Consider the following 27,903-nt stretch of genomic DNA (forward strand, 5'->3'; position numbering starts at 1 on the left):
CGGCCGCAACAACGACCTAAACAACAGGTTCGGCAGGTGTTTGAAGTGGTCAGCGGCAGACAGCCTTACCTGGTACAGGTGAGAGTGTTTCCCAAGAAGATTGTTTGGGGTGCAGTAGACTGAGCGGAAGAGTCTCTTTTAAAGAAGTAAGTATTTTATTTGAAAACTTTGGTTAATTTGAGAGGACAGTTTTATGAGGCGTTTGCTGAACGTCCTAAATCTGGAAGTGTAAACTCCTCCCACCCCCGACTGAAAATAGTTTTCAAAGCGAAGTGACTAATATGAAGAGAGATGAAGTTGCGCTTAAGGTGACTAGAGTGGGATAAAGGTACAAGTTTCTGCTTTCCCAGTTCTGTACCAGCAAATTGATAGATTAAAAATGAGGTGTTGATATGAAACTTTTAAACGCATTCCATATATTTAATCTTGAATATAACGTTACTATATACTATAACGCTACTATGTTACGTGGAAGGTTAAAAATGTGGGGAAACTAGAGAAATATTTTACTGAACGAGACAGAACAGCAGTCCGATTTCGCCGTAAAATATAAAGCACATCTCTACACAAAGCGAGACACATGGGGTGTGTTTTGTAAGTTTTCAAAAATGTAGAGCATTTCTTTTATTTATTAGAACGCGAGCTTAATTGCATGATAGACCACAAATTAGTTCCCATTTCATTGTTTTGTTCTGTAATCGTTATTCATGGGGGAGGATAATCTTTCTTACCCAGTTATTTTTTTCACCAACTTTCAAGAAACTTTCAAGAAAATGACAGGCTTGATTATACTGCTTTTAAATGCTGACATGCATCGTAACTCTACAGTAATCACAATATTAGGATTATTCATCCATTGCACCAAATTTAATGTATTAAAATTGGTTCGAAATCCCGAACATGATTAAGCTACTTGACACGCCACAGTCAAGCGAATTGAGGAACGAAAGCTAATTAAGCATGAATTTGCTCGAGGGGATGTTACACGTCTGCCATTATTTCTTAAAATAAATTCTAGCCTGATATTTCATGCGTTGAATTCATTCTTTCATAACTTTGTGCACCTTCTGAGTTTGAAATGCGTCGAGACATCAATTAATATCTGTAACTTTCTAAATGGGGTTACCATTACCGCTGGGCAAAAAATGGTTTGTCAGTTTCATTAGAACAATGTGCTATGCATTTGCTGCAAGACAAATTCTTATGTGTTTCTGTGGATGACTGATACGAAGTTTTCGAGAAGTGTGTGTTCCGTGTAATATAAATAAATGTTACGGGGCTATTTAGAGCAGGTGGAAATAAATGCAGGTGTTTATGGCAAGCCGTTTTAACATTTAATCAAGTCACACCCCTATCCGTAATTACATTTTAGATATTCACAATAGCTTTTCTCCTAGTAAAAATTGTATTTTTACTAGTCAGAATGGCAGATATCCACAATTATTTTCTTCCTAGTAGAAAATGTATTTCAAGATATCTAGAACTTTATTTCTCCTAGTCTCAATTCCACTTAAGATATCTAAGTCTTTACAAAGTATAAGTGGCGGTTTTAACACTAGACTGGATATGCATTGCAGATATCCGTAGTTTAATTCTTCCTAGTCAAAAAGAGCATTTCAGATATCCACAATGACATTCTTCCTAGGAGACATTACGTCACTTTTGCCATTCATGTCTATTGGGCTTTTAATTTCAGATATAATATATATTCTAATCAGAAAGATGATTTCACAGTAAATGAAACATCCTGTGTGGCTGCTTTTTTTCCAGTTACAAGATTGAGAAATGTAAGTCCTTGTCAATTAGACTCACTTGATCACCTTTTTTGTTAATCCAGTTTATACCCACATTTTGCCACAGTCAAATGCTAACTCAATAACCATAAGAAGCATTTTGTACACTACATGTATATGGACAAAACTATAGGTGGCTATTACACCTACAGGAACTTTCATGTCATTCTAAATTCGTAGACATCAGTTTGGAGTTACCGCACCCTTTTGCAGTTATAAAAGCTACCATTCTTCTCTGGAAGGCTATCTTGGTATGCTGAAGCATTAAGAATTCCCTTCACTGGAATTAAGGGGCCTAGCCCAACAGCATACAATTATCCCTCCTCCACCAAACTTTACAGCTGGAACAATGCAGTCAAGCAGGTACTGTTCTGGTAATGTTATCCAAACCCAGACTCATCCATCAGGCTGCCAGACAGAGAAGCATGATTTGTCGTGCCACAGAACAAGTTCCACTGCTGCAATGTCCAGTTGTGGCATGCGTTTACACCACTCCGTCCAACACTGGACACTGCGCTTGGTGATGTGAGGCTTGCATGCAGCTCCCAGCGCACAGTATTTTTATTAGCTGGGGTTAATAGCAGAGCACACACAAGCGATACAAAGTAGTGTAATAAGTTTTGTTATGAACCATTGTATTTAACCTGAATTATATTACTGTAATAGGCTTTATGGCAATCTGCTTGTATATATAGTTCTCCCAGATTCTCAAGCAGTGTTTCCCCTACCATTATATTAGGGGGGTGGTGCACCTCCCGCCCCCCCTTGAAGGTGAACAGAAAGTCATTTAAGGTTACCTTTCCTATAGAACAGGTCTATACATTGTTCTTTTATTAAACTATAATTAAACTATATAGCCTTATGTTATGTTATTTTATTTACACAACAGCTTGTCATTTTTGTCTCTACACGGTCGCGTGTTTGTAATTCTCTGCTCTCTCTAACGCGCATGGCGGAGTTCCGCCCCGATTCACGCGCGTACACAGACACGGCACACTCCCAGCGGACAGAGAGCGCGTGTCGGAAATTGTCGCGTCAACCACCTGAAAAGCAGACTAAAATATCTATGTAATATAATATAATAAGAGATGTTCTGATGTTTAGTTCAGTTGTTATATTGACTACTGTCATTAAAAGAAACACATGAACACCATGAATCCTGTCGGTGTCTGTCTGCCCCCCTTAATCTCTATACAATTTTTGGGTTTTTCCACATGGGCCCAGGCGGAAGCAAAACTGGTTCCCTTGTGTGGTGGTCAAGCGTAGACGATACCAAATATTTGTTGAATTGAGTAACCCAAGCATTTGTGAACCTGCCTGCATAGCTAGTTGCTTGATTTTAATACACCTGTGGCAATGGGAATGAATGAAACACCTGAATTCAATGATTAAGAGGTGTGTCTAGTACTTTTGTCCATATGGTGCGTGTATACAGTATATTTAACTAAAATTATTCAGTAGCTCTAGTGTTTGTTTGTGGATACCCATATTTGATTATGGTTGCCATTTGTTTGTCTTACTGACTGTCAGATTACAGATGACTGGGTGCCGGGTTTTTTATTTTTGGTATAATTTTTAAATATAAAATTTAGATTAATCACAATTGAAAGCAACACATGTTTGTTGCTTGAAAGACAAGTTGAAAGACGGTGCATCTTTAATTTGTGATTACCTTCACCAAATACAAATTATGAAATAATTGCTGTGTGGCAGAGATTTGCATTTTACATTGTTTACATGTTTTATGACCTGAAATTACCTTATTGGTTTGCTGACCAATAATGAGCTAATTTATTTTCTAGATGGGTGTAAACTGCAATTATTTGTACAGTATTAATGATAGAAATTGTATTCCCATGGTAAACTCACTGTTATTTATTCAGTGAAATAAAAACGAGGAACCTCACTGTACAGGAAGACTGGTACCAAGTCTTTAATGCGTGATGTTGATTTACAACCAATTGCTTTTTCATAGTGTTGGTTTTGGCTGTAAGAAGACAAGATTGTTTTGATAAGCAACTCTGTATCCAGCTGTATTTTTGCTTTTTGTCTGTCCTTCACTTGACTTCCTTTAACTGCCTTAGTAGCCTGTAGGTGGTGTGGTGGTTTATGGTTCCAGTCTCTACAGTAATGTATCCGGGTCATTCCATTTCAAATCACACTTTCGGACCTCATCGTCATGGATTTTAACAAAGCTTGGCATGCTGACTTGGTCACGTAAATTCATGAAACTGAAATTGGGCGAGTCTTGGATCAATATTGAGGGAGATTTAAGCAAACCGTTTCAACTTTGAGGGGGGGGGGGGCTATAACTGACTATATTTACCTTAATGTAAGCTGCACAGAAATGGTCCTTATATTTGTTTTAAAGCTATTGTCCAGCTCTATAGACTGAACAAATATGCCATCCCCATTTGAATAATCACTATTAGAGCTGGGCGATATGGCAAAAAAAATATTACGGTATTTTTTCCTGTATTGACCTATATCGATAATTATCAATATTATAGTTTCACAATGCTGTTCCATGTAATAATCAAAATAATAAAAATAACCCTATTCTGACAAATAGAATGAATACATTGAAATAATATTAGTAAACAAATACTTATTTTCCAACAAATTTTACTGTTTACATACAAAATTCCCTTAAAATTACAGAAGGTTATTGATTTAAGTATTCAAAGAAACATAGCTCAAATGAACTACATAATAATGTAACAATGTGCAAAACTGTATAATATTGCAAATACGCTAAAGGGCAAACATAAAATAAAGCAGGACAGCAACAAGTATCTTCCTCTATTCTTGGTCTCAAAATTTTTAAAATTCTGAGGTAGAAAAGTATCTAAACCAAACAAAACACTTATTCAGGGTTCCCGCGGGGTCTTAAAAAGTCTAAAATTCAGAAAGTTAAATTTAAGGCCTTAAAATGTCTTAAATGCCCAGATTTTCATCCTAGGTCTTAAAATTCTTACCTCCGTTCATTCCCAAAAAGCGTTGTCCACAGAAAATAAAATAGTAAAACGCTGTAAAACTAATCCGTTGGTTGTGTTTTCTGGTCTGCACCGGTGTCTGCGTGGTAATAAAACTACAAATCCCATTGCGTGATCACTGCAGCTACGCAAACAGAGAAGTCTGGCTGCAGAACGTGCACTCTGAGCCACTGACGTCAGGTGCACGCTCAGCTACAACAGGAAGTGCAGGGGAATCGAGCGCTAAATTAGTTCTTGAGGCCAATGTGAACGGTATGTTTTATTTGTATTACTGAATGACATACTTACAAGTTTGTTTCATGCCATACATTATGTAAGGAATAATTGACGACGGGCCGTTGAATTATTAGAAAAATAATGCACACCCGAGGTGGTGATTATTTTTCTAATAATTCAACGGTCCGGAGTCAATTATTCCTAAGTATGTCATGTAAGTGTCAATTACTAAGTATGTCATTCAGTAATACAAATAAAACATACCGTTCACATTGGCCTCAAGAACTAATTTAGCGCTAGATTCCCCTGCACTTCCTGTTGTAGCTGAGCGTGCACCTGACGTCAGTGGCTGAGAGTGCACGTTCCTAGCCTCTAAGTTGCTACACTAGGCTAACTGATAAAATCGCCAGGGCAGCGCTGACAACACGTTTTTGTGTGAGTGTGTAACCGTAGTGTGCGTGTGCAAGGACGTGTGATTGCAGTAATGAGACAGAAAAACTTGTGCATGTATATTTATTCATTTAATTGTATAGGTACTGTATGCTAATTTCCGTTATTACAGTTAACTATGCGAAGTGATATGGAACTGTAATGCGGTCAAGAGAGCTGCCTGGAACTACGTTCGCCGTGCGTTTCCCTGAAAATAATTGCACACCTCAGAACGTTCGTCAACCAATCAGATTGAAGCATTCAACGGTCCCGTAGTATAATGCAATGTAAATGTTTTGATGTAGTAACTTTTTTTTTCTCTGACTGGAGTGATTTTTTTTTCAGTTAAAAGACTACTAGCCAGTTGGCTCACGTTATCTTAAATTATAATTAAAATAAACATTTCTACTTTTACAGAGCTTTTCATGGAGTTACCTTGTGAATGTCTTAGTTTCCAGCATATAGTTTTTAGTTGTTCGTGTGGTCTTGAGGTGAACGTTTCTCGGTCTCCTTATGGTAAGGCAAGATTTTATCATACACAGGGGTTATTTAATGTGCTTTATAAAAACAAGATTTTAAAGTTAAACCAAGACAAAAAAAAGCAAAATAGATGGAAAAACAAACTTATTTGAATAAAAATTGCTTAGAAAATCTAAAAAATCTGATTAAAAGTGCAGTATGTCCTGCCCCGCTCGTCCGCTTCTCCCATGTGCCACGCCCCCTCGTTAACCCCGTGTGTATTCCCTGTGTTTATCTATGGAAGATTATAAGCACAAAAATTCAAATGGCAATTCATTTTGCAATTGGCAATTCAATATTCAATCAGAGCATGCATTTGTCATTTCAATATTTAATCTGAACGTGTAATTTTTAAATACATTTTGCAATCGGCAATTCAATGTGCAAAGTGCTTATGCAATCCTTAATTAATTTCAAAATATTTTGAATAATAAATAGAATAACAAGGCACTGAATTGCATTGCGTATTGCCATGGGTTTTTTGCCACTTTATTCAAATGCAATGGCGTCCCCGGCAATTGCATTGCCTGTTGGGGAAGAACTCAATTTGCAATTCCCAACTGTCAGACCGCTCATCAAGGCGGACCTTCATTAACGACGTCACTTCCTTGTTTAGGGCCTCACCAGCATTCAATGGACTTGTTCGTTTAGAGAGTAATAGCGACAGAAGAGCCTGTAGCAAGTATTTGTGCCTTAGCAGATGACATGGAAAACAATCGGGTATCAGCAATAGATGTGTTTGATAGGTTGCTTTTGCTCTCACAGAGGGTAGAGGAACTTTCCATCTTAACTGGACTTGACACGGGAAGGATGCAAACTAATCTAAGAGTGGGGAGACCCGCCATCGAGATACCTGTGGTGGCCATTGAGGGCTACCTCTATGGGCTGATATTTGTGCTACTAGAAACTGAATATGAATTGTGTATACTTGAATATGCAGTTGTCGCATTAAAAAAACTCGATCTGAGTTTATTAGTTTAATCTGAATTCAGTTCGCAAATTCAAATTTCAACTTATTTAGGAAAAGTAATCGACCACAGGTTCACAACGCAACTCATTTCCACGTTTAGGACAGTTCTGCAGGTCGGGGTAAAGTGGAGGCGTGTGCCGGGATGTCGCAAGAGCAAATACGGGATCGTATACGCATCATCATATACGTAATGAGAATTAAGCGGTACCCGCACTGCTATATGCTGATACCCGATTGTTTTCCATGTCATCTGCTAAGGCACAAATACTTGCTACAGGCTCTTCTGTCGCTATTACTCTCTAAACGAACAAGTCCATTGAATGCTGGTGAGGCCCTAAACAAGGAAGTGACGTCGTTAATGAAGGTCCGCCTTGATGAGCGGTCTGACAGTTGGGAATTGCAAATTGAGTTTTCTTCCCCAACATGCAATGCAATTGCCGGGGACGCCATTGCATTTGAATAAAGTGGCAAAAAACCCATGGCAATACGCAATGCAATTCAGTGCCTTGTTGTTCTATTTATTATTCAAAATATTTTGAAATTAATTAAGGATTGCATAAGCACTTTGCACATTGAATTGCCGATTGCAAAATGTATTTTAAAATTACACGTTCAGATTAAATATTGAAATGATAAATGCATGCTCTGATTGAATATTGAATTGCCAATTGCAAAATGAATTGCCATTTGAATTTTTGTGCTTATAATCTTCCATATTTATCAGCTGTTTCCAGTTTTCATTATCGTTGATTGGTCTGGAACCTAGCTTCCGTGATAGGCGGGGGATCACTATATATTTTAAGGCTTAAACTATAAAGTTTTTGTATAGTCTTTCTATATCGCGAATTTTCACCTATCGCTAATGGGTCTGGATCCTCAGTCTATCGTGGAATTTACGTTCCAGACCCATCAGCGATAGGTGGAAAATCCGCGATACTGAAAGACCATATACATAAACTTTTTTATAGTTTAAGCCTTAAATACCACTCCCACGTGCTTTAAACACATGTCAACTTATTAAAACGCACTTTGTAAACACATATGATATGTGGATGTTGGGCTAAGGATATGAGTGACATAAAATATGAGAATTTCTGGTGTCATTCGAATGTTTCTAGTAATGCATCGTGTTGGTCTTAAACTTTACTCCTAATGGTCTTAAAATGTCTTAAATTTAACTTACTGAAACCTGCAAGAACCCTGTTGTTCAAAAAAATGCCAAATCATGGTTAGATTTTTTTTTTTTGTCCGGCGCTGCAAAACTTCACCACGCGTCACCATGTCACATGATACAAAATGCTCGCGAGAGCAAGACGACTTGAGACAGACCGTGCAAAGTGATATTTGTATAGATTTACTACACCCTTCTGGCAGTGCTGCCATTGCAGTCAGGTCTCGCAGACTACGAGGAGTAGAAATTGTCCGACTTGGCTGCAGTCAGTTTATACTGCAGCCACCAGCAGACCGCGCTCCACGTCGCGTCAGCTGCAGACAGACCTAAAGCCCAAGTCGAACGCACCCATTGCTTCTTTAAGGGAGGATGGGCAAAATTACAACGTCGTCGGTGATTGGCTGTTGTGCTAGCGTTCAGTAAACCTCTGCTCGATAGGCCATCGAGTTGTCTGTCTCAGCGCATTCTCTAAAACTTAGTTGATCAAGTTTTAGTCTGTGTGTATCTTTTTTTTATCGATTAAAAAATCAAGATAGTTTTATCGCTCAGCACTAATCACTATGTAATAACTGATTAAAATATAAAAAATTTAAGAGCAAAAAACCTAAATTTCAAAATTATTTTTTTTACTATGTAGCCATGACATAACCTTTGATGCATGCAAAGTTGAGTGATCCCCTAAGTGTGCACTTACAGTGGACCGATTTGCACACCTCACTCACCTCTAATGAACGCAGGCATTTATTAGCCATATTAGTCACGTGGACCTTTTCAATAGTATGGCAAGTACAGGTGTCTGCAATGACATTAATGAAGCTTCCATTAAATTTCATTGTAGCATATTTGTGACCTTAATGTTATTACTTACACCTGTGCTTGTTATACTATTTCATGTCAGTGTGGCTGCCATTAGAAAGGCCCATTAGTGATATGAAACCATGTGAAGCTACCTTTTACGTCAGGATATCTCAGCAACACCTTAAAAACCAAAGACCAAATTTTCTGGAGATGTTCATGATATTATGAGCTAGCTTTTGTAAGGAATTGAGCAATTTTGAAATATAGGTTTTTTTTTTTGTTTTTTTTTTTAAATTATAAATTATTTAATCAGTTATTACATAGTAATTTATTCAAATGTGGATGGCATGTTATTTGTTCAATCTATAGAGCTGGACAATAACTTTAAAACAATATAAGGACCACTTCTGTACAACTTAAGGTAAATATAGCCTGTTAAAAATTTGTTCCGACATTTGTTCCACATCGAAAGTGTGGTGATTTAGCATGGATTGACCCATCCAGCTGCATAAAAGGAATGAACCCCCCCCCCCTGAAAAAAATGAATCATCAACCGAGCAACTAATCTAATGTACCACAAGTGTTGCTGACAGAAATAGGCTAAACTGGTTAGATATGCGATCTTGATCTTTATCTGAAAATTTGGTGTTTTGGTCTTGATTTCTGCACTTTGCATTACCAGATCAAAAATGTATACGTCTGTCGGGCTTTTAAAGTCCTAGCGGACACTTTCATTAGTAAATTCATGAGCTGGAAAGGCAGAGGAGATTATTATGGTTACTAAAAATAACTTTTGTATATCTTATTTCTGTCCTACTTGTGTATGTTAGATGTTGGCTGATGGAACGTATCTATATCTGTGTCAGAGTGTAAAGGCTGTCGGACGGTGCCTGCCTCTGCAAGCCAGTTGCCGTTTTTCAAGCAGAGATGCACGGTGCGTCATTGGGTGGAATGCCACTCCACTAAAGGTAGATCTGATGGACATTTTCTGCAAGTGTATAAGGTGGCATACTGTTGTAGCTATTTTCTCATTGCCTTGTATGCTTCTTTAAGAACACAAATTTACAAACGAGAGGAGGCCATCCGGCCCATCAAGCTTGTTTGGGGAGAACTTAACTAATAGCTCAGTTGTTAAAATCTTATCTAGCTCTGATTTAAAGGAACCCAGGGTTTTAGCTTCCGCTGCACTTGCAGGAAGACTATTCCATACTCTAACTACACGCTGTGTAAAGAAGTGCTTCCTCAAATTCGTTTTAAAATGTTCTCCCACTACTTTCCACTTATGGCCACAGGTTCTAGTATTTAAACTAATATTGAATTAACCATTTCGCTGAACAGCATCCAGACCTATTAGAATGTTAAATTACCTGGATCATGTCCCCCCTTAGTCTCTTTTCTTCGAGGCTAAACAGATTCAGCTCTGCTAACCTCTCCTCATAAGACATTCCTCTAAGACCACGAATCATTCTCGTAGCCCTCCGTTGCACCTTTTCCAAGGCAGCAATGTCCTTCTTGAGGTATGGTGACCAAACCTGCACACAGTATTCTAGGTGGGGTCTTGCCAAGGAATTATATAATCGTAGCATCACTTCCCTTGACTTAAACTCCACACACCTAGAGATGTAACCCAACATTCTATTGGCCTTTTTTATTGCTTCCCCACACTGACAAGAGTGGGATATGGAAGCATCAACATACACACCGAGATCTTTCTCGTAATCAGCTACCTTTATTTCAGTGGAACCCATAAAATCTGTACTTTATACTTCTGCTCCCTGCATGGAGTACCTTACATTTATCTACGTTAAATTTCATCTGCCAGGTATCAGCTCAGTCACTAATTAAATCCAGATCCCGTTGTAACCTCTCCGCTGCTAGATCAGTATCTGCTACACCACCCACCTTGGTGTCATCTGCAAATTTAACCAGTTTATTATATGTAATATACTGGCATGGCAGAGGATGGTGGAAATTACAAATAGCTTTGAGTGCACTAATGCTGGATTGGAAAGCATGCAGAACGGTCAATTTTCAGTGCAGCTACGGACGGATCATGTTGGTGTGCGCAGAGACGGCCGGCCTGGAGCGATGCAGCACCACAATAGGGTCGCGGACGGAGCGCAGGACTGTTATCGTTGTCTGGGAAAGGGGCATAGCCCACAGAACTGTCGTTTCGAGGATTTTCAGTGTCATGGTTGTGGGGAAAAACTGGACATTTGGAACGTGCTTGTAAGGACAAGAGCGACGCCCGAGGCAGTCCACGGGTTTGAGCTACAGTGAATTCGTCAGGCCGAGCGTCGCGAGCGAGGTGGATTGGAGGCAAACTTTCTTGAGAGAAAAATGGAGTCATGAACAACACTAAAAGACTGAGGATGCAGAAAGTTGGACTGACATGAGACTGCTAACTGTAAAGACTGGTTGTGAGCATGTAAAACCTTATCGAGTGATGATAAAATGTAACAGTGTCACCGGCAGAATTATTTATTAGGTGACAATTTCAGACCAGGATTACATTGGCGAATCCAAACTTTGCTGAAGGAATGCGTCAGAAACAGGGCTCTATAGGAAAGTTGTAAGGATGCCAAGACTCGCAGTAAATCCTTCCTGCTGAACCAAAAGGTGCTGGTTCGTAACAAAGGGGGAGGGGGAAGTGTCAGGTGGGTACCCGGGTGTATTGTGAAGGAACTGGGTCCTGTTACATTTTTGGTAAAAATATATGGGAAACTACTCTGTTCCAATTCAGTAGCAAGCAACTGGTCAATATGTCTCTTGTGCAAAGTGTCTGAGGGAATAGAAGGAATTTGGGCAGGTGAATCTGTGGAAACAGGAAATTGAAATGTCTGTTCCTGTGTCACCCATTCTTGTGTGGAAATGCCTGTGAGCGTTTCAGGAACACACGAGGTAGATGGACAGCAAGGATCTGAGGGTGATGCCACTCCCTCAGCGCCTGAAGTCAAGAAGAACAGTTAGGCCTCCAGATAGATTAAATCTGTGAAAGGGGAAAAAAAATTAAATTAAATTGTTTCAGATTTAAGGGTAGGAGTGTGGTGTACTGTATGTGTGCACACACACAAGATTAAAAAAGGGGAATTTGAAAACTGTTAATTGGTTGACCTCTGACCTGTTTGGTAATTGGCTGAAATGGGGTGGTATATAGATTTACCCACCAACAGAGCGAAAACGGGGTGCCGAGAAGAGAGCACTAGGTGAATTGTTACCTGTGTAAGCGTATTGCAAAACTAATAAAGGAACCTGTTGTTCGAACCTTGGCTCTGGGAATTCTCATTTAGGCAAGTGCAAGACACAACAGTTTTATGATTAAACCATCCTGAAGTACACCTCAATCAAAATACTTTAATTGGTGCAACCCGGACATTATGATTTGAAGTGTCTTTCTGAGCGTGATTGAGTATTGTTCTGCTGACATTACGTTACAGGTTTTTCTTGAACTTGGGAGGCTGCTTCGAAAGTGACCTTTTCTTTTTTTCTTCTTTTTAAACACCTCCCTGAGGTAACCACAAAAAAGAAGGGCACATAGCCAAGAACAACTCGTATTGCTCTGTCGGCTGTTATCTATCCAAACAAGTCTCTGGAAAGTTTGGCTTGACGCAAAGTTGTCACTACTTCTTTATTTTTCAGCAAAAATGTAAATGTTTTCCAGGTCAGAATGGCTTTGGTATTTGGGCTAAATGTCCATATTATGCGTTACTTTAGCACTTAAGTCTATTTTAATGAAAATCAATCACTGCCTCCTTTCCTGATTTTAATCAGTTTGTATGAAATTGGTGTTTCTGCTAATTGTTTGAGATATATTTTATTGTAATACTTATGAACCTAAAAGTGGTAGGATTATTTAGGTAGTTTAATGCATGTGTATGCTTTTTTTTGATGCACCTTATAAGCTGAAGAAAGCCAGTGGAAAGGAATGTGAAATGCTTTATAGTTTGGTTACAGTAATATCAGTAAGTACCGGACTCAAAATTGGCTCAGGTTAGGTTTGATAAAGTCCCAAATAGACGCTATATTTCAAGCCTCTTTAATTGGTTTTGAGATGACTATTGTGGTAGCTCTTAGCCTGATGAGTGGCAACCTCACTTCATTCCCATGGTGTGTTTCCACCATTGTCATTTTTTTTTCACTGGGACTTCAGTACAAATCTGGAAAACCTAAATTAAGCTTTACTTTGGTATCTAGTTTAGTGGGTTTTTGTAGGCTTCTATCAGAAAATTGAGGATGAAATTTACCAACGTTGAAACTATTGAAAAATCATCACATTTTGATGGATAACTTCAGTGCATTTTTATTTTTTAATTTTTTAAAATTTATTTTAAATTTTAATTTTTAATTTCTGATAAGGATACTAGGTACCAATTTTTATGTGGTGATTGGTTATTTGTTCTGATAAGCTGAATCTAACAATAAAATTATAATGTAAAGACATTATTAAACTTTTTTTTTTTTTCTTTCTTCTAGTGAATAATCCCATACCGTCCAACCTAAGGTCTGAGTCTAAGAAGGCTGCCAAAATCCTGCGGGAATTCACAGAGATCTCCAACCGAACTGGACCTGACAAGCTCATTCCTCGTACGTAATTGGCGGCCTTATCGTGTTCGCTGTGAATGGGTTAATAGGCAGCGTCCTCTGTCACCGACTCGGTGCTAATGTGGCCGTCTGTCACCGGGATTGCGCCCATTCCTGGCATACGATGGGGAGCATTTCTGTCATCTGATGTCATGCTTGCATGTTGATGAGACTGCTCTCTCCCAAGGATCTGTCCTTGCAGGTTGTTTTGGTTGCTAAAGTTGGGCCTGGCAATACCTGTTCTCTCTTTCTCCCAATAACGCATGTACGAGCCCCACAGCTGTGTTTTCTCTTTGTGCATTCTATCCAACTGTCTAGTCTGGAAATTATGTTGATAACTTAATGGTGAATGTGAGACGACAGGCCTTGTCTATGCCTGACTAAAGATTCCCAACAATAGTGTCTGAATATGTAGGTGCAGGTATAGATATGTACTGCCCGTTAAAGAATATGCTGTTACTGTAATAGTTTAAGAATGTGGTTATAGCATGTTTAGTTAAAAATGTAATGAGAGGATATGGATGGTCTTTATACTCATTAGATTTTCCCTGGATGACTTTGTGATCTGCTCCTTGCTGTTTCTCCTGAAGCTCATGTGATCGCCAAAGCACAAGGTCTGGCCATCATATCTGTTATCAAGGCGGGGTTTATGATCACAGCGCGGGGTGGCAGCGGAATCGTGGTGGCTCGGCTCTCTGATGGACGTAAGTGAGCCGCCCACTTCCCCCCATGTAGTAAGTGTCTTGTGAACAAGGAAAGAGATGGGGTGCTGCAACAGGTGACTTGGCCTCCACAATCCCCCAACTTAAACCCTTTAGAGCTGCTTTGGGATGAGTTGCCTCAAAGACTAAGAGCAAGGTAGGCAACTTGTGCCCAGAACTTTCAGGGCAGTTGAAGCATTATGGGTGGCTGCTTCAGGAAGCTGGTTGAAAGAATGCCAAGAGTCTGCAGTGCTGTCATCGAAGCAAAATGGGGCAATTTGGAAGAGTCTAATTTGAGGAAAATTTAAATGTTGAACACTTCCCTTTGTCGTAATATTTGTTATATATTACTTTATTACTTCAAGGCTTATAAGGTGAATAACAGTTAAGAAATGCTGTGTCTGACAAGGGAGGGGTTAACATACAAATGATACTTTTTCTTTTTTTTTTTAAACACGTCATTTAGTTTCATTAATCAAGCTTTATACAAGTAACTACTGCCATTCCAGGTCCTTGCTATACACTTACCCATTTCTGCAGCATATCCAAAACCAACAAAAAATAAATGACTAAGAAATTCGGGAAAAAGTAGTAAGTCTTGGTGTTCAAAGCAATGGACTTGTGTGTTTTGGACACCACTTTGGTGGGAAATGGTCAGTTAATACTTAATGTAAAATATAGAAATTAAGTGATGTATCTTTTTAAAATGAATATCTCTAAAAAAAAAATCATGGGAGTATCTTACTGTTGTCTGGCAGAGAAATGCCCAGACCTGGAAGAGTGTCAAAAGTCAGTCCTCTGCAAAACATTAGTCATTCAAGTGTGTGTGTGTGTGTGTGTGTGTGTGTGTGTGTGTGTGTGTGTGTGTGTGTACCTATCCTTATGGGGACACAATGTCCCCATAACGTGATAAATATCCATTTTTTTTCCCTTATGGGGACCGGTTTCCTGGTCCCCATAAGGGAAAACTCTATTTTATAAAAATCGGTGACTGCTATGAAAAAACTAAAAATGCAAAAACTCTTGTATTTTGTTTGGATGGTTATGGTTAGGGCAGGGTAGGGGTTAAGGTTGTCATAGTTAGCATTAGCATTTTTCCCATTGAAATGAATGAGCGGTCCCCATAAGGATATGTTTACCGTGTGTGTGTCAGAATCTGATGAGATTTATTTTGGAGCTTGTTTAAACCATCAGATTTCCATTCATTCACAGAATTCTTTATTTCAAATTTTGAATTTCTTTAGTAGGCCACTTTTAACAAAATACATTCCCTGAAGGGCGTGGAGTTGAATAATTTTTCCTTAATACATTTTTAAATGTTCTTCATTTACTGAGTGTTTTAAGTATTTCCTTCACTTTAGGCTGGTCTGCTCCCTCTGCTATTGGAATCGCAGGCCTTGGAGGAGGGTTTGAGATTGGCGTTGAGGTAAGCTGGAAAACTAAGATCCACCTGTTGCAGGCATTTTCGTCCTGATATCCATGGTATATCCTTTGTTACTGTCATTTGAAGTCTTTGTTGCTATTGCAGTAAATCTCAGATTATTACTTCAATGCTTTAGAAAAAGGAATCTTCTAACTTAATTTTAACATCTTAAAATATGAGCATTTAGCGTACAGAAACTCCTTCAGACCTTACGTATAGTACAAATTAGAAGTGTGTGTGTGTGTGTTTCCCCATTTTAAATTAGTTAATTCAGGCAACCACTTGTGCAACAAAAAAGCTTAAGAACGGCGATAAGATTTGTATGCCTTCAAGGCTAGGGTGACATGCCTGATACTCTGTTTTGCTGTTACAATTTGTAGAATTTCAGCTATAAACTGAGAGTGATGGGGGGGGGGGGGGCAATGCATAGAATTTTTGTGGCTTGACTACTTTTCAAACACTTTCAGTTTTCACTATTCATGGCTTAATTTTACAAACTAGGGGGCATGTGTAAATGTTTAAGACTTATTTATGCCTAAAGTGACCGCTTTCCAGAACAAGTAATTTCTCACTGTAAAAAATCTTGTACTCACAAAAGAAATTGGGATTATCCTTTCATAATGGCCCACAAAGCTTTGGTACAGTGCCACATTGCATGCTGGGACACGCTACTGTGATTGTTTGTTTTCTTTCCCCGTCATGGTAGCTTATACAGCAGTGTGAGGATAGTAGTTGTATTGGCATCCCTTTGCCATCCGTCTTCAGGAGGCAATGACATTTGCAGTCATTTTATTTTTGGTTTCTGACAAAAGCAATGGCCCTGCATCTGCAGTGCTGTTAATGCCACTCACGCCTGCCTTTCGTTATCGCAAATAAACGCCCTTTGCCTAATCATATTGGTCACATGACTAGTTGCATTGTTTCCGACATTTCATGTCAGTCGGATAATCTTGAAGCATTGGAACCTGATTCGCGTTTGTGGAGTCTGGCCGATATTTTGTCACACTTTTGAAAACATTTTGAGGCCTCATGAGTACCTTCAGATCCGTCCTGCACATGCATCAGTATGAAGACAGAGACAAAGCCCCATATATGCAAATATTGTTAAATCTTTATTTCACCTATATTATAACAGAGCTGAAATTTGCAAACTTTTCTGGAACCTGGTAGTAGTATTGGTTAGGTCTGCATTGACTGTACCATTTGTTTGACAGATGACCTAATTGTCTTGCTTCCTTCTATTAGATTACATTAATGTTTGGTTTAGCTTGGCTACCGCTTTTATGCTTTGGTATTCTCATGCCTTTTCGGTGCGCTGCATATGTATCATGATACCAAACTCACAATGTTGTCCCGCTTGAAATATTTCTTGAATCGTCAGTTGCGTCAAGCATTTAACTGGAGCATGTATAATCTTTCTTCCAGTTTTGAAATAGTTTGGCTGCCGTGCAATCTAGGATATGCTCAATGGCGCTGCTCCACAGCCAATCCAGACACTTGAACCTTCAGGAATGTTTGAACACTGTTACCTGCTGATCATCATGCCCTATGCTGCCTGAGAGAGGGTTCACGACCCCACCCCCCTAACCTTGTCCAGAAGAAGCATATTGGAAGATGAGGATATTTAATTTCTATGGTTGTAGATGACACAAGTTTATTTTTCTATGTTCTGTTATTACAATTATAGTAACCTAATGTGACCCTATTGCTTTCAGAGTTGAGCGAGTGTGAAATAGCTAACACATCGTTCTCAGTTTGGCTGTTTTAGACCAACCTGTTTTATACATTTTAATGTACCTCAGTGGATGTGTCATGTGATATCTAAGCTGTGGGGTTTTTTTGGTACACTTTTTATCTAACTTGCCTTCCCTGTCTCTGTGCTGACGTATCCTCCAAAGATGCAAGACTTTCTCATTATAGTAAATTCTGGCAAATACTTCGTTCTAACTATTTGTCATTGAAGCCAACAGACCAGTGAGAACATTTGCAGCCCTTGCTTATATATCCAAAAAGGGGGGGGGGGGGGCGTTGCCATGCAACAAGAGAAATTCTTAACTGGAATATACATAGTCATTGTTTTGGGCAGCATGTATACACATTTAGATCACTTGCATTATTGCATGCAACTGGTACTGGATGAGTATGAAATAACAGAAGGGGTTATTTGAAGTCCAGATTTTATTTTATAATGACAATGGAGGATCATTTTGTTCAGAGAAAAATCTGGTTTAAGAAGTCTCCGACTTCAGTATGGGATTATTTCTAGAGGGTAGATGTCCTTGATTTTATGAATCTGCTGAAAGTTGTGTTAATTTCTGTTGGAATATTTATTTTTGTTTGCCCTAAGATTTTTCCTTCTTCCCTAAGGTTTCAGACCTGGTCATCATCTTGAATCACAGGAGGGCCATTGACGCTTTCACGAAAGGCGGGAACCTCACCTTGGGAGGCAACTGTACCGTGGCAGTGGGACCTCTGGGCAGGTGAGTCGCTAAACTGCTTCTGCGGCGTTCTTTGGCCTCGATCAGTGTCGCTGAATTTTTTTATTTTTTTTTTATTTAATGTTATTTTAGGTCTGAGTGTTTGTGTTTTAAGCATTAACATTTTCCTTGTTCATTTTGGTCAGCCCCTTTGTACCTGCAAAAAAATATTTGATTACCAACAATTTAGGGCCGAGAAGCTAGTCTATTTTTTTTTTTTCCCTACATTTCGTGTTTATGACTCAGTTTAGTGAAAAGATTTGTTGCGTTCATCACAGTTATTTATGTGCTTTATGGGCTGCGAACTGATAATAGCTGTTATGTCTTTTTATTTATAGATAAAGCTATAATTAGTATATTTGTATGGTGAGAAAGTGTGTGTGTGTCTCCTGTATGTGTTAAATCATTTATAAATAGACATTTATAAATGACTACATGTTGGGGCAGGAGTTGTTCTTTCTGTGGAACTGGATTGGTGCCTGAAGAGCATCTATCACATCATGGGCTAAGGGGTGGTGCAGTGAGGGTGTCGGGAATCTAATATCACATGACATGGTTGTTTGGGTCCCCCCCACCCCCCATTGTAACAACGTACCAGTTGGTGTGGCGAATGCCACGTGATGCCAGGATTCTCGTCTCGTGTTAAGTGATCTGTCAGGATACAAAGTTGCATCTTGACATACAAAATTTGTGCAAATGTTTCAGGTCATAGGAATAAAAGTTCAATAAACTCAGAAATTATACTAGTTGTCTAGTTACATATCAGTTAAATGTCTTCTGCGGTGAACAAGTAACCTGGACAGTGTTCTTATTGAGTCTTTGTGCTTTTGATGTCATCAGGCCCTGTAATGTATGTCATGTTTCTGTTACAGGAACGTTGAGGCGGATGTGGCATTGCGGAGCACAGCCGCTGTCTTCACCTACTGCAAGTCACGTGGCCTCTTCGCAGGGGTGTCCTTGGAGGGCTCTTATCTTATAGAGCGCAAAGAAACCAACAGAAAGCAAGTGACTTTTGCTCACAGCTAAGCAAGAAGTGCCGAATTTAGTTTGCACGGATCCTAAATCTAGCTTTTGAAGACTCTTCGTGAAGTTTAATGGCCAAGTTGAGTTTTGAGGTGTTTGACTTTTTTTCGGTCTGGCAGGTTTTATTCCCAGGATATCCGGGCCCACGAGATCCTGAACGGGAATGTGGAACCTTCGCCAGGTGCCCAAGAGCTGTATGCCATCCTGGAGGACTACACCGAAAAGTACACCACAGACTGGCAGCGCAAGAACCTCCGGCAATCCAATAAGGTGACGTTTAGGACCTGAGGGTGTCTTTGTTGGGTTTCGTATGACTTCTTCATAAAATGTGTTCTTGCTTGTCTAAAAGGAAATGTCACTCTCTTGTCTGCCTACCTGCACCATGTTAGTTGCTCCAGAGGCCGGGGAAAATTACATGCAAGTCTGGTTTGTACTTTTCAGTCAAGTGCTCCACCCGCAAGACCACGGCCTCCGGTGCAGAAACCCTCAGTAACCCGCAAAGCAGAAGGTAAGACTGTAAAATCCTTCAGAGGGGCTCTGTTAATTACACTGCTCTTCCACTTATTTCAGATAAGCTTATCTTATAGGGAATTGCAAGCAGGAGAGCTGTGACTGTACTCTAAGTGGCACACAGTGCTAGTATACTAGAGGACTTTGGTAAAAGGAACAAGGCTATGGAGAGACACTCTTAGGCTGAAAGGTGCACCTCAGTTTAACCTCATCCCAGACTGGGGTACACTTCCCAAAATGTCCCAACTATGTAAGTTGCTAACATTGTTAGCAACTATGCTTTTGGGAAACGTACCCTGATGTGTGGTACCTGAGGCAGAGCCAATAAATTTGAGACCTGAAATGACATAGATTAGGGAATTCTTAAAGGATTGCATGCTACAAAAAGTCCTCCCACATTAAATTAAAGCTGTGTGTGTGTGTGTGTGTGTGTGTGTGTGTGTGTGTGTGTGTGTGTGTGTGTGTGTGTGTGTGTGTGTGTGTGTGTGTGTGTGTGTGTGTGTGTGTGTGTGTGTGTGTGTGTGTGTGTGTGTGTACACAAACATGGTTGTTGTTGGTTAAGCATTTTATTATGTCCCTTCATCTTGGTAAGGGTGTAGTTTGGCTCATGCTTGCTAACTAAAGGAATGCATGCAATCTAAGGAACTTTGATTCTGGGCTGTAATTTGGAAGTAGGATGTATGAAAGTTTGATTTACTTAGCTTTTTGTGTATTTTCAGCTATAGATGTCAAGTCATCCGTGTACCCTGATGTGGCAGCTCTGAAATGGGACAGTCCTGGTTAGTATGAATGTCTGTCTGCTTTCTTTTGAAAATGGTGATCATTTACAGTACAGCATACTGTACTTGTTTGTGTCCATTGTGACACTTTAGTGATGTGATACACTTTAAATATTTTGTAACTTGTCATCGAAGACTGTTTACTTTGAACTGGAAGAACCATAAGCAAGGGCTGCCCCAGTCACTTCTGCGACATATATTCAGTTGTGAACATTTTGCAAGTTTGATAAACCAATATTATTTTAACATCTCGCATAGGTTAAATGTGATGGTGGTATCATGCCAGGAAACTTGGTGAACGGGAATCCTTAAATATTAAGTACCTTTTTTTTTTTTCCCCCCCTCTCTTCCCCATGACTCTGTACTGGGTAGGTGGACGTATGGCAGATGTTGACTGTAGCAGAGGTTATCCACTCTGTTCCTATATGGAAGTCAAGTGCTTAAGTCCACTTTGGACCTTTCTATGCGACTTGCAAGTAAAATTGACAAAAACAGTCAATAAAGGTTATTGGTCCTGAGCCAGGCTCTATGGCCATTGTGACACGGTTTATCCGGAACGGTTCTGTTGAGATCCGGGTCTCGGGATGAAGCAGCTAAAGTTGTTGACTTATTGTCAGTCTCTGATACCGTGACCTGTCTGACACGAACACATTCCAGCAGCAGCGGGCTTGGTGAACGCCCACTGTGACAATTAATAGTTCATTCATGGTGAATTTTGTTTGTGTGGCATTAACCTACACATGCTTGTTCTTTGTCTGCCTTTTTAAAAACGTTTATTTAAACTTAAGTGAGGCACCAGTAGCCTCTAACAACTATGCACTACAATACCTCTCAATACAGCATCTCCGTGTCAGTGTCTATATGTTTTACGGCATTAAAAAACCCTTTGGGTTATTAAATACCATGGTATACCATCATACCGTTGAAACCTAGTAATAACTTCTAATTGCTTTTTTAAGAATCACACACGAGAAAGCTACATCATTAGCCAGGTCCTCCCTTCCGATTTAACTCCAGCTCTATTGTACAATATAGTTTTGTTTTCAAACATTGATGGTGATTCAGTTGCCCTTGCTTAAGAGCAGACAAATTGCCCCACCTTACAGAAACTGTCAATCAATCACCAGACAATCATCTTTGTTAATCACCAGTAGTGCAGCAGTGCACTCTACCCTGTTTATAATAGCAGAGGGTTGCATCAGTATTACTCTAAATTCCCCAAAGTTCTGAATTTCCTTGGTTGAGTATACCAAATCAGATGCCCCAATTTTGGTTACTGTGACCATAACTGCAACACCGCCATTCACAGTTCTGTGAGAATTTCAGAAATTTAACTGGGTGATTATTGATGACGCATAATTGTTAAATAACAGTCAATATGTTCAATTGCATGAAATGGATTTTGTTGTAATGGCCTTGACCAAGATATTTGTCTATTTCTCTAGGAAATTGCCGACCAATATAAATTTGACATTTTATAACTTGCATTTCAGCAGCCTAATGGCATGCCTATATGCTCAATACAAGGATATTTAAATAAATGTGTTTGAACTAAATCAGGGCGCCTGAAGAATTTTTAAAGCATTCATGGTGTATGTAAAATATTTGCCCTTTAAATTTAATTCTCCTTGAGTTTTTCATTGGTAACTGCTTTCTATTGGTAATGCTCTCGCCAGTCCCGGAAGATCTCCATTTAGATCGCCTAGGCAAATGATGTTTCTATTTCCTGACCATGGAAATGGATAGGCATGAAATAGACACTAATTCTGTTTCCTAGTCAAAGACTCTTAAAATGGCCACATTCTATTTGCAGTTACAAAATGTGTAGCCCTGCAGAACTCAGCCCCAACTGTGGTCTAGTACTTAAACTTTTAATTGCTGGGTGCCCCTATTTTGATTAATATATTAAAATTTGCAGAGAACAGTAATTTAAGTGTGCAGTCAGTGTTATTACCAACAATTAGCCTTACTTAATTTCAGTAAAAGTGCATTAGTCCTTAAGTGTTTGCTTCTGTATTGCAACCGATGCACAAATCACTGCTGCATAATCCAATGCATCAGTCTGCATTGCATTCCATTATAATAGTCTTATCTATGGCACCTGCGCAGCTGGGAAATTCCCAGCCAGGTTCTTCCTTTGCTAAACGTGCTGTCAAAGCACTTTCACGGGGATGCGTGTACAAGCAGGAAACCACATAACTTCAGTGTCGTCGCACTGCCAATATAAACTAACAAAGCTCCCCAGCTGCATTCTCTTGCCAGATCTGTAGGATTGTCCTTTTTTTTTTTTTTTAACTCCTCTTAATTGCTACTTGCATTAGTGGGGGGTTGTAGAATGAAAGTAGTGTGCAATTAATGCAAGTTGTCATTATATCCTGGCATTCCATGGCAGTGGGAACAGTTTTATGTGCCTTAGGTGTTAACTTTTACATTTGAAAGATCATTCGAGAAAGCTGCCTTTTGTATGACAGTGGGCCAGACTGCCTGTCCTGTAGTTTCCAGCATATGCCGTGTTCTGTTTTCTGCCTTAAAACCAGTGCAGTAAGAATATTTAGAAGCAGGACTATCCCTTGATTAGACTTCACATAGTAGTTTTATCTATAAGAAAAATCTGCCATATATATATGCATATATATATTTTATGTCTTGTAAAATATTTATTTTATTTTTCCCCCCCCCGGAATGCAAAGACTATAATGCACATGTTTAAATCGCTTTTCATATGAAAATGGTAGGTCTATCTTGTTTTACAATGTAGTTTCATTGACATTTAACGTTAAATTGTAAGGTGCGTCATTTTAGAGTGTATTAAGTCAGTCATGTACACTAATTAGTATTTGGAGAAATACAGTTGTTCATTTGCACAATTAATTGTGTATTTTCCAGGTAAACGTGACATGTTTTCGGGTTACATTATTAAACGTGAATAATCAATCACCCGAAATAAGATTTATTAACATAATGTAGAGAATAATTCATATATTTTGACATTTTGCTATGTCAAAAGAATTAATCACTTGCCTTCCCCAAGAGGTCATTGTGAGTGGGTAGATTTTAAATAAGTGTACAGATTCCGGAACTTCTCCTCATTGGAGACTCATTTGATTTAATCAGTACTGCCATGCATAACTTATTCTTAATGATTTTCCTTTGCTCATGTTATTTCTTCATTTAATATTTTTGCCATGCAAATGTTATAATGCTGTATGTGCTGCCCCCTAGTGTATAGTTTGGACAGCACTTATGACAAGTGTGTGTCAACTCGTCTTGTGTAGAAATAATCCAGCATATTTTTCACCCGTTTCCTTTGATATAAGGATGTCAGTACATTTCTTTGTCACTACATACAAATTACATGGGAATACATTTAGTTAAATGTAGGGTAGCATGTTTCTGTAAATCAAGACTGATGAATTGTGCCCTTAAGAAATGTTTTGAGTTGTTTGAAGTACACCCCTGTTGGTATGAAATTGGAATGAAGCAGGTCTTTGGGCCCCAGTGAATCACTTGTAAATTTTATACAACTGGCTTAATTTCAGATGTTCATTTCCTTTGAAAATGTGTTTTGCTGTTGTCATCGTTGTTATACTTTCATGATGTTAACCTGGCATATTGAGCTAACTGATTCTGCTGCTGTTACTCTATAGCTCCATCCAGAAAAGCGGACAGGCCCCTAGTGGTCACTGCAGTGCACCCTTTCATGGGCCAGCAGCCTGGGGATCTGAGCTTTGACGTGGGAGACAAGATCACCGTGGTCACCAAGACCGACTCTCAGTTTGACTGGTGGGAGGGGCAGCTGCAGGGGCAAGTAGGCATCTTCCCTGCTAACTTTGTCTCCTTCAACTGAGCAGGGCGGGCAGCAGGTCAGTGGGAATATCTCCCGGCAGTTGTACTTGGTTTGCATGTCTTTTGATTTGTTTAATGTTACGTCACCAACTGAAGGAGGTATGATTTCTATTGCTTGTTAAGGCATGCCACAGCCCCCACTCATCTTCATTTAAGTGTTAAATATTTAAGGGCTGCAGGGACCAGTACAAAAATTAATTGGAAACTGATTAGCACTACACAGAATTTAATTTTGAAAGTTTTCTTAGTTTTGTAGGAATATGGTTAGATCTTGATTCTGTTACTAAATGTTGCACAATGAAGGATTTTTTTTGTATTCTTAAATGCATGTAATCTTTGGGCAAAATGACCGGTTTCCCAGCCCGATCCTCAACCCCATGACAGTCCACATTTTGGCTCCCTACATTCCTGAACCAGGTATTTCTTGTTGTTCTTTAGCTGGGAGGGAGCCAGTATGTTGACTATTTTGGGGTCCTCAGGCTGGGATGAGAAGCACTGCTTTAAAGGATTCTTCTAGATAGTGTTACCCACATGGCTGTCACTTTGTGTTTAGGGTGACTTTTTTTTTTTTTTTTTTTAACCAGTGTTCAATACTTTACAACTGAAATTATGTTGCAAAGTTTTTTTTAAAGGTGGGAGGCTGAAGTCCAGATGGCTGGCATATCCAGATAACTTATTGGCAGCAGTCACTGCCGTGTTTTAATTTTTTGTAAATTCTACCATTAAAAGAACTTCTGTGTCGTCATGGTTACAGCTTCAAACTAATTATGAATTTTGAATGACTGTTTGAACAGATATATAATGTCACACTATTTGAATTTCTAATAAATGTGTTGGATTATGATCTTTATAAATCTTTGCATTTTGGAATAATATGCAACCAGGGTCTTAATGTCCAGACCACCTCACCATATTTACATCAGAAGTCTGGTATGTGCAGGTGCCAAAAGGAAGATTTTCTTGTATTGAGAGCCACATATAGCAAGTACATTATGAAATTCAGACTAGAAAATTACACGTATAGCAAAAGATTCAGCTATATTAACTTTATTCAGGAAAAGAATGAACAGTTTTGTCTCCAGAGTTGATCAGGAAAATGCAGGTCAACCATTGGATGAATCCAATCCACTTCCCACAGTAAGGGTTGTTGCCATGTCTTTGCATAAGGAACACAATTTGCTCCACACTATAATTTGTACAAGGTGTCTTGTCTTGCAGCATTTGCGGGAAAGGCTTGATGCAACAAAATAACCTGAAGCTCTCAACCTTCCTCCTAATCTTGTACGATGACTTTCCATTGCATTGGTCTCTGAGGTTGTTCTTCCTCAAACCCGTCCTATCTTGACTTCACATTCCTATATACCAGTGCTTCACTATTTGGTTCTCAGGGACCCACATGGACAATCCATGTCTTTCAGAAATACGGACTGTTCAGCAGGGAGCAGGAAAGAAGCAGTAATGTGCACAGTCTGTGGGTCCCTGAGGTCTGGATTGAGAAACACTGCTATATAAAGTGCTGACAAAGTCTTGGGATGCTTGCTTAATTCCGTGAAAATATTGCAAATTGGTTTTATAACAAAACGTAATTAATTTTACAAAAAATGCGTATCGCATTAGAAACAACCAGTAGTTTTAAGTGAAGCATTCATTTCCAGTAGTGATAAATTGAAACCGAAATTATAGTTCTAAAAGAGCTGTTCTGAGTTTAAAAGTTTGAGAAGCATCATTGGGTGTTTTTTTTTTTTAAATTGGTTACACCTTTGCAATAACGCTAAATGTGTATTGGTATCGTTTTTGGAGCCAATGACTACAGTTGCAATTAATAGCAAAATGGCAACAACAGAAGGAAATTGACTATAAAAAGGAAATGTCTGTGTGAGATGTGCAGATACGTTAAAACATTGCTTGTCAATGGACTTTTTTTTTATGAAGCCAATAAATTTGCAATGTCTTTACGGAATTGAGGAAGTGTGCCAAGACTATCTGTGAGCACTGTATAATCATCAGTCGGATGCTCTTTGTGAGGAAACCATGAATCAGTCAGGGTTTTGTAATGCAAATTTGTAATACATTTAAATAAAAACTTCTATTAACATTTGGACTTTACAAATTAAGAGTCATGCTCTGTGGTGGTTCAAGCCTGTTAAACTATCTTTCTTTTGTGCTAGTCCACAAACTTGATCCTGGAGCACCCTCACTGCACAGATTAGAGACCAGTGGCATCCCAAGAAGGACAGACTTTGTTTGCATGCTGTTGAATGTGGCAGCCAATGAGAGCATGTCGATGAAATCATTTATCTAAGATGGGGGGGGGGGGGGCAGTACCCATTGAAACCATCCTGTGGAAATGATCAGCATGCTGTCACTATTGTAACTGGCAGCAACTTTGTAACACCGGCGTCAAACAGGAAGGGTGGCAAGAATCCAACTGCAAAACTATCTGACATTAATGCTAGATGGCCATGTGGTACGACTGATAAGGGGACACAGAACTTTTACTGTGTGCAAGGCACATGCGTCCCCCCAGTCAACTTAAATAATTTGTTTACGATGACTGAAAGTTGTTGGGCTGCCTTTGGGACATAAGGGACAGAAATGGAACTCCATGACTGAAGAACTGATCAAAGATTCACTGTAACCTGTAGGCATGATGATTTTCCTCAGATTTTCTGGTTATGCATCTTAAGTGTAGCTTTTTTTTTTTTTTTTTGATCTATGCTTTGGTAGCGTTACACAAAATACAAAATTTGAGTTCTGTTTAATGGTTCTGTTCTCTTCAAAATCTGTGGTGGGTTCCTGTAATTAAATGGGACTGTAGTATAAAAGATACACGTGGTTCCTCTAGGATTGTGGTTCTTGGGGGTTCTTGCTTACTGTTGTGCTTTCCTCATTTATATATTAATGATTCACATTTGTAATGGGTACTGCAGCTAGTCAGCAGTAATTAACATTGTAGCTGGATCTACTAAGAGATTAGCCCTGCATTCTTTAGGGTTGAGGAAATAATCACAACATTCCCTTGTCCAGGACTAGTTCTGTCAAATTTGAGATGGACTGGCTTATGTTTGTATTCATTCTCGTATATAAATCTGAAATATTTTATTTTTTTGGAGGGCTGTGAGTTTTATGGCAGAAGTGTTCGATTTTCACCTATGGACTATCAGTTAACTTATTAACATCTTGTAAATCACCATCTTGCATGTCTCTTGTCTGCAGGAATGGACTTATCAGGCTGGTAAAATGTCCTCTGGCATTAATTATGCCAGTTAAAATAACACGCATGGCCACAGTGGGGCATGTCAAATTCCTTTGGTAAAAACAACAATAAATGTTTATACATGTCGTGAACCTGATCCAAGTGTCTAAGGAAAACACCACCTCCGTATAATTCATAGTGTATTATTCTGGAGGGTGATCCGCAGTGAATGAAAGGTGTTTATCTGCTCTTAGCTGGAATGCTGGGCCTCTATCCCTATTGTACTTAGAATCTGTCAACAAAACACACAAAGAAACCATATCCATTCTGAAGAGCCTTAATGTTTGTTAAATTAAATAATGAATGATGCCAATCATGTTTTATTTACTTAAGAGTCCCATTTAACCAAAGAAGTAGATTTTGTCAAATGCATTTCTGTACCGACCTCATACATTAATAAACAAGTTTACTTTAA

The 27,903-nt window shown here is 39.1% G+C and overlaps 1 protein-coding gene across 4 annotated transcripts; it reads left to right on the top strand.

Annotated features, from left to right (window-relative positions):
• On the top strand, positions 1–27,903 carry sh3yl1 (SH3 and SYLF domain containing 1). 4 transcript variants are annotated; one of them, XM_023794321.2, is made up of 11 exons: positions 1–146; positions 13,366–13,476; positions 14,064–14,177; positions 15,536–15,600; positions 17,965–18,077; positions 18,947–19,075; positions 19,217–19,367; positions 19,539–19,605; positions 20,327–20,386; positions 24,034–24,249; positions 26,401–27,903. In XM_023794321.2, coding segments are annotated over exons 1-10 (1,011 nt in total). In that variant the 5' UTR covers positions 1–145; the 3' UTR covers positions 24,234–24,249; positions 26,401–27,903. The 4 variants fall into 4 exon arrangements, with proteins under 4 accessions (XP_023650089.1, XP_072554947.1, XP_023650091.1 ...); XM_072698846.1 differs by having other exon boundaries at positions 24,034–27,903; XM_023794323.2 differs by having other exon boundaries at positions 20,333–20,386; positions 24,034–27,903.

This window comes from Paramormyrops kingsleyae, chromosome 14, assembly GCF_048594095.1.
Source record: "Paramormyrops kingsleyae isolate MSU_618 chromosome 14, PKINGS_0.4, whole genome shotgun sequence".
NCBI classification, from domain to species: domain Eukaryota; kingdom Metazoa; phylum Chordata; class Actinopteri; order Osteoglossiformes; family Mormyridae; genus Paramormyrops; species Paramormyrops kingsleyae.

Coding starts and splice junctions, on each gene's coding strand:
- sh3yl1 (XM_072698846.1), top strand. Junction 19,368..19,538: donor ACCTCCGGCAATCCAATAAG/GTGACGTTTAGG, acceptor TGTACTTTTCAG/TCAAGTGCTCCACCCGCAAG. Junction 19,606..20,326: donor AGTAACCCGCAAAGCAGAAG/GTAAGACTGTAA, acceptor GTGTATTTTCAG/CTATAGATGTCAAGTCATCC.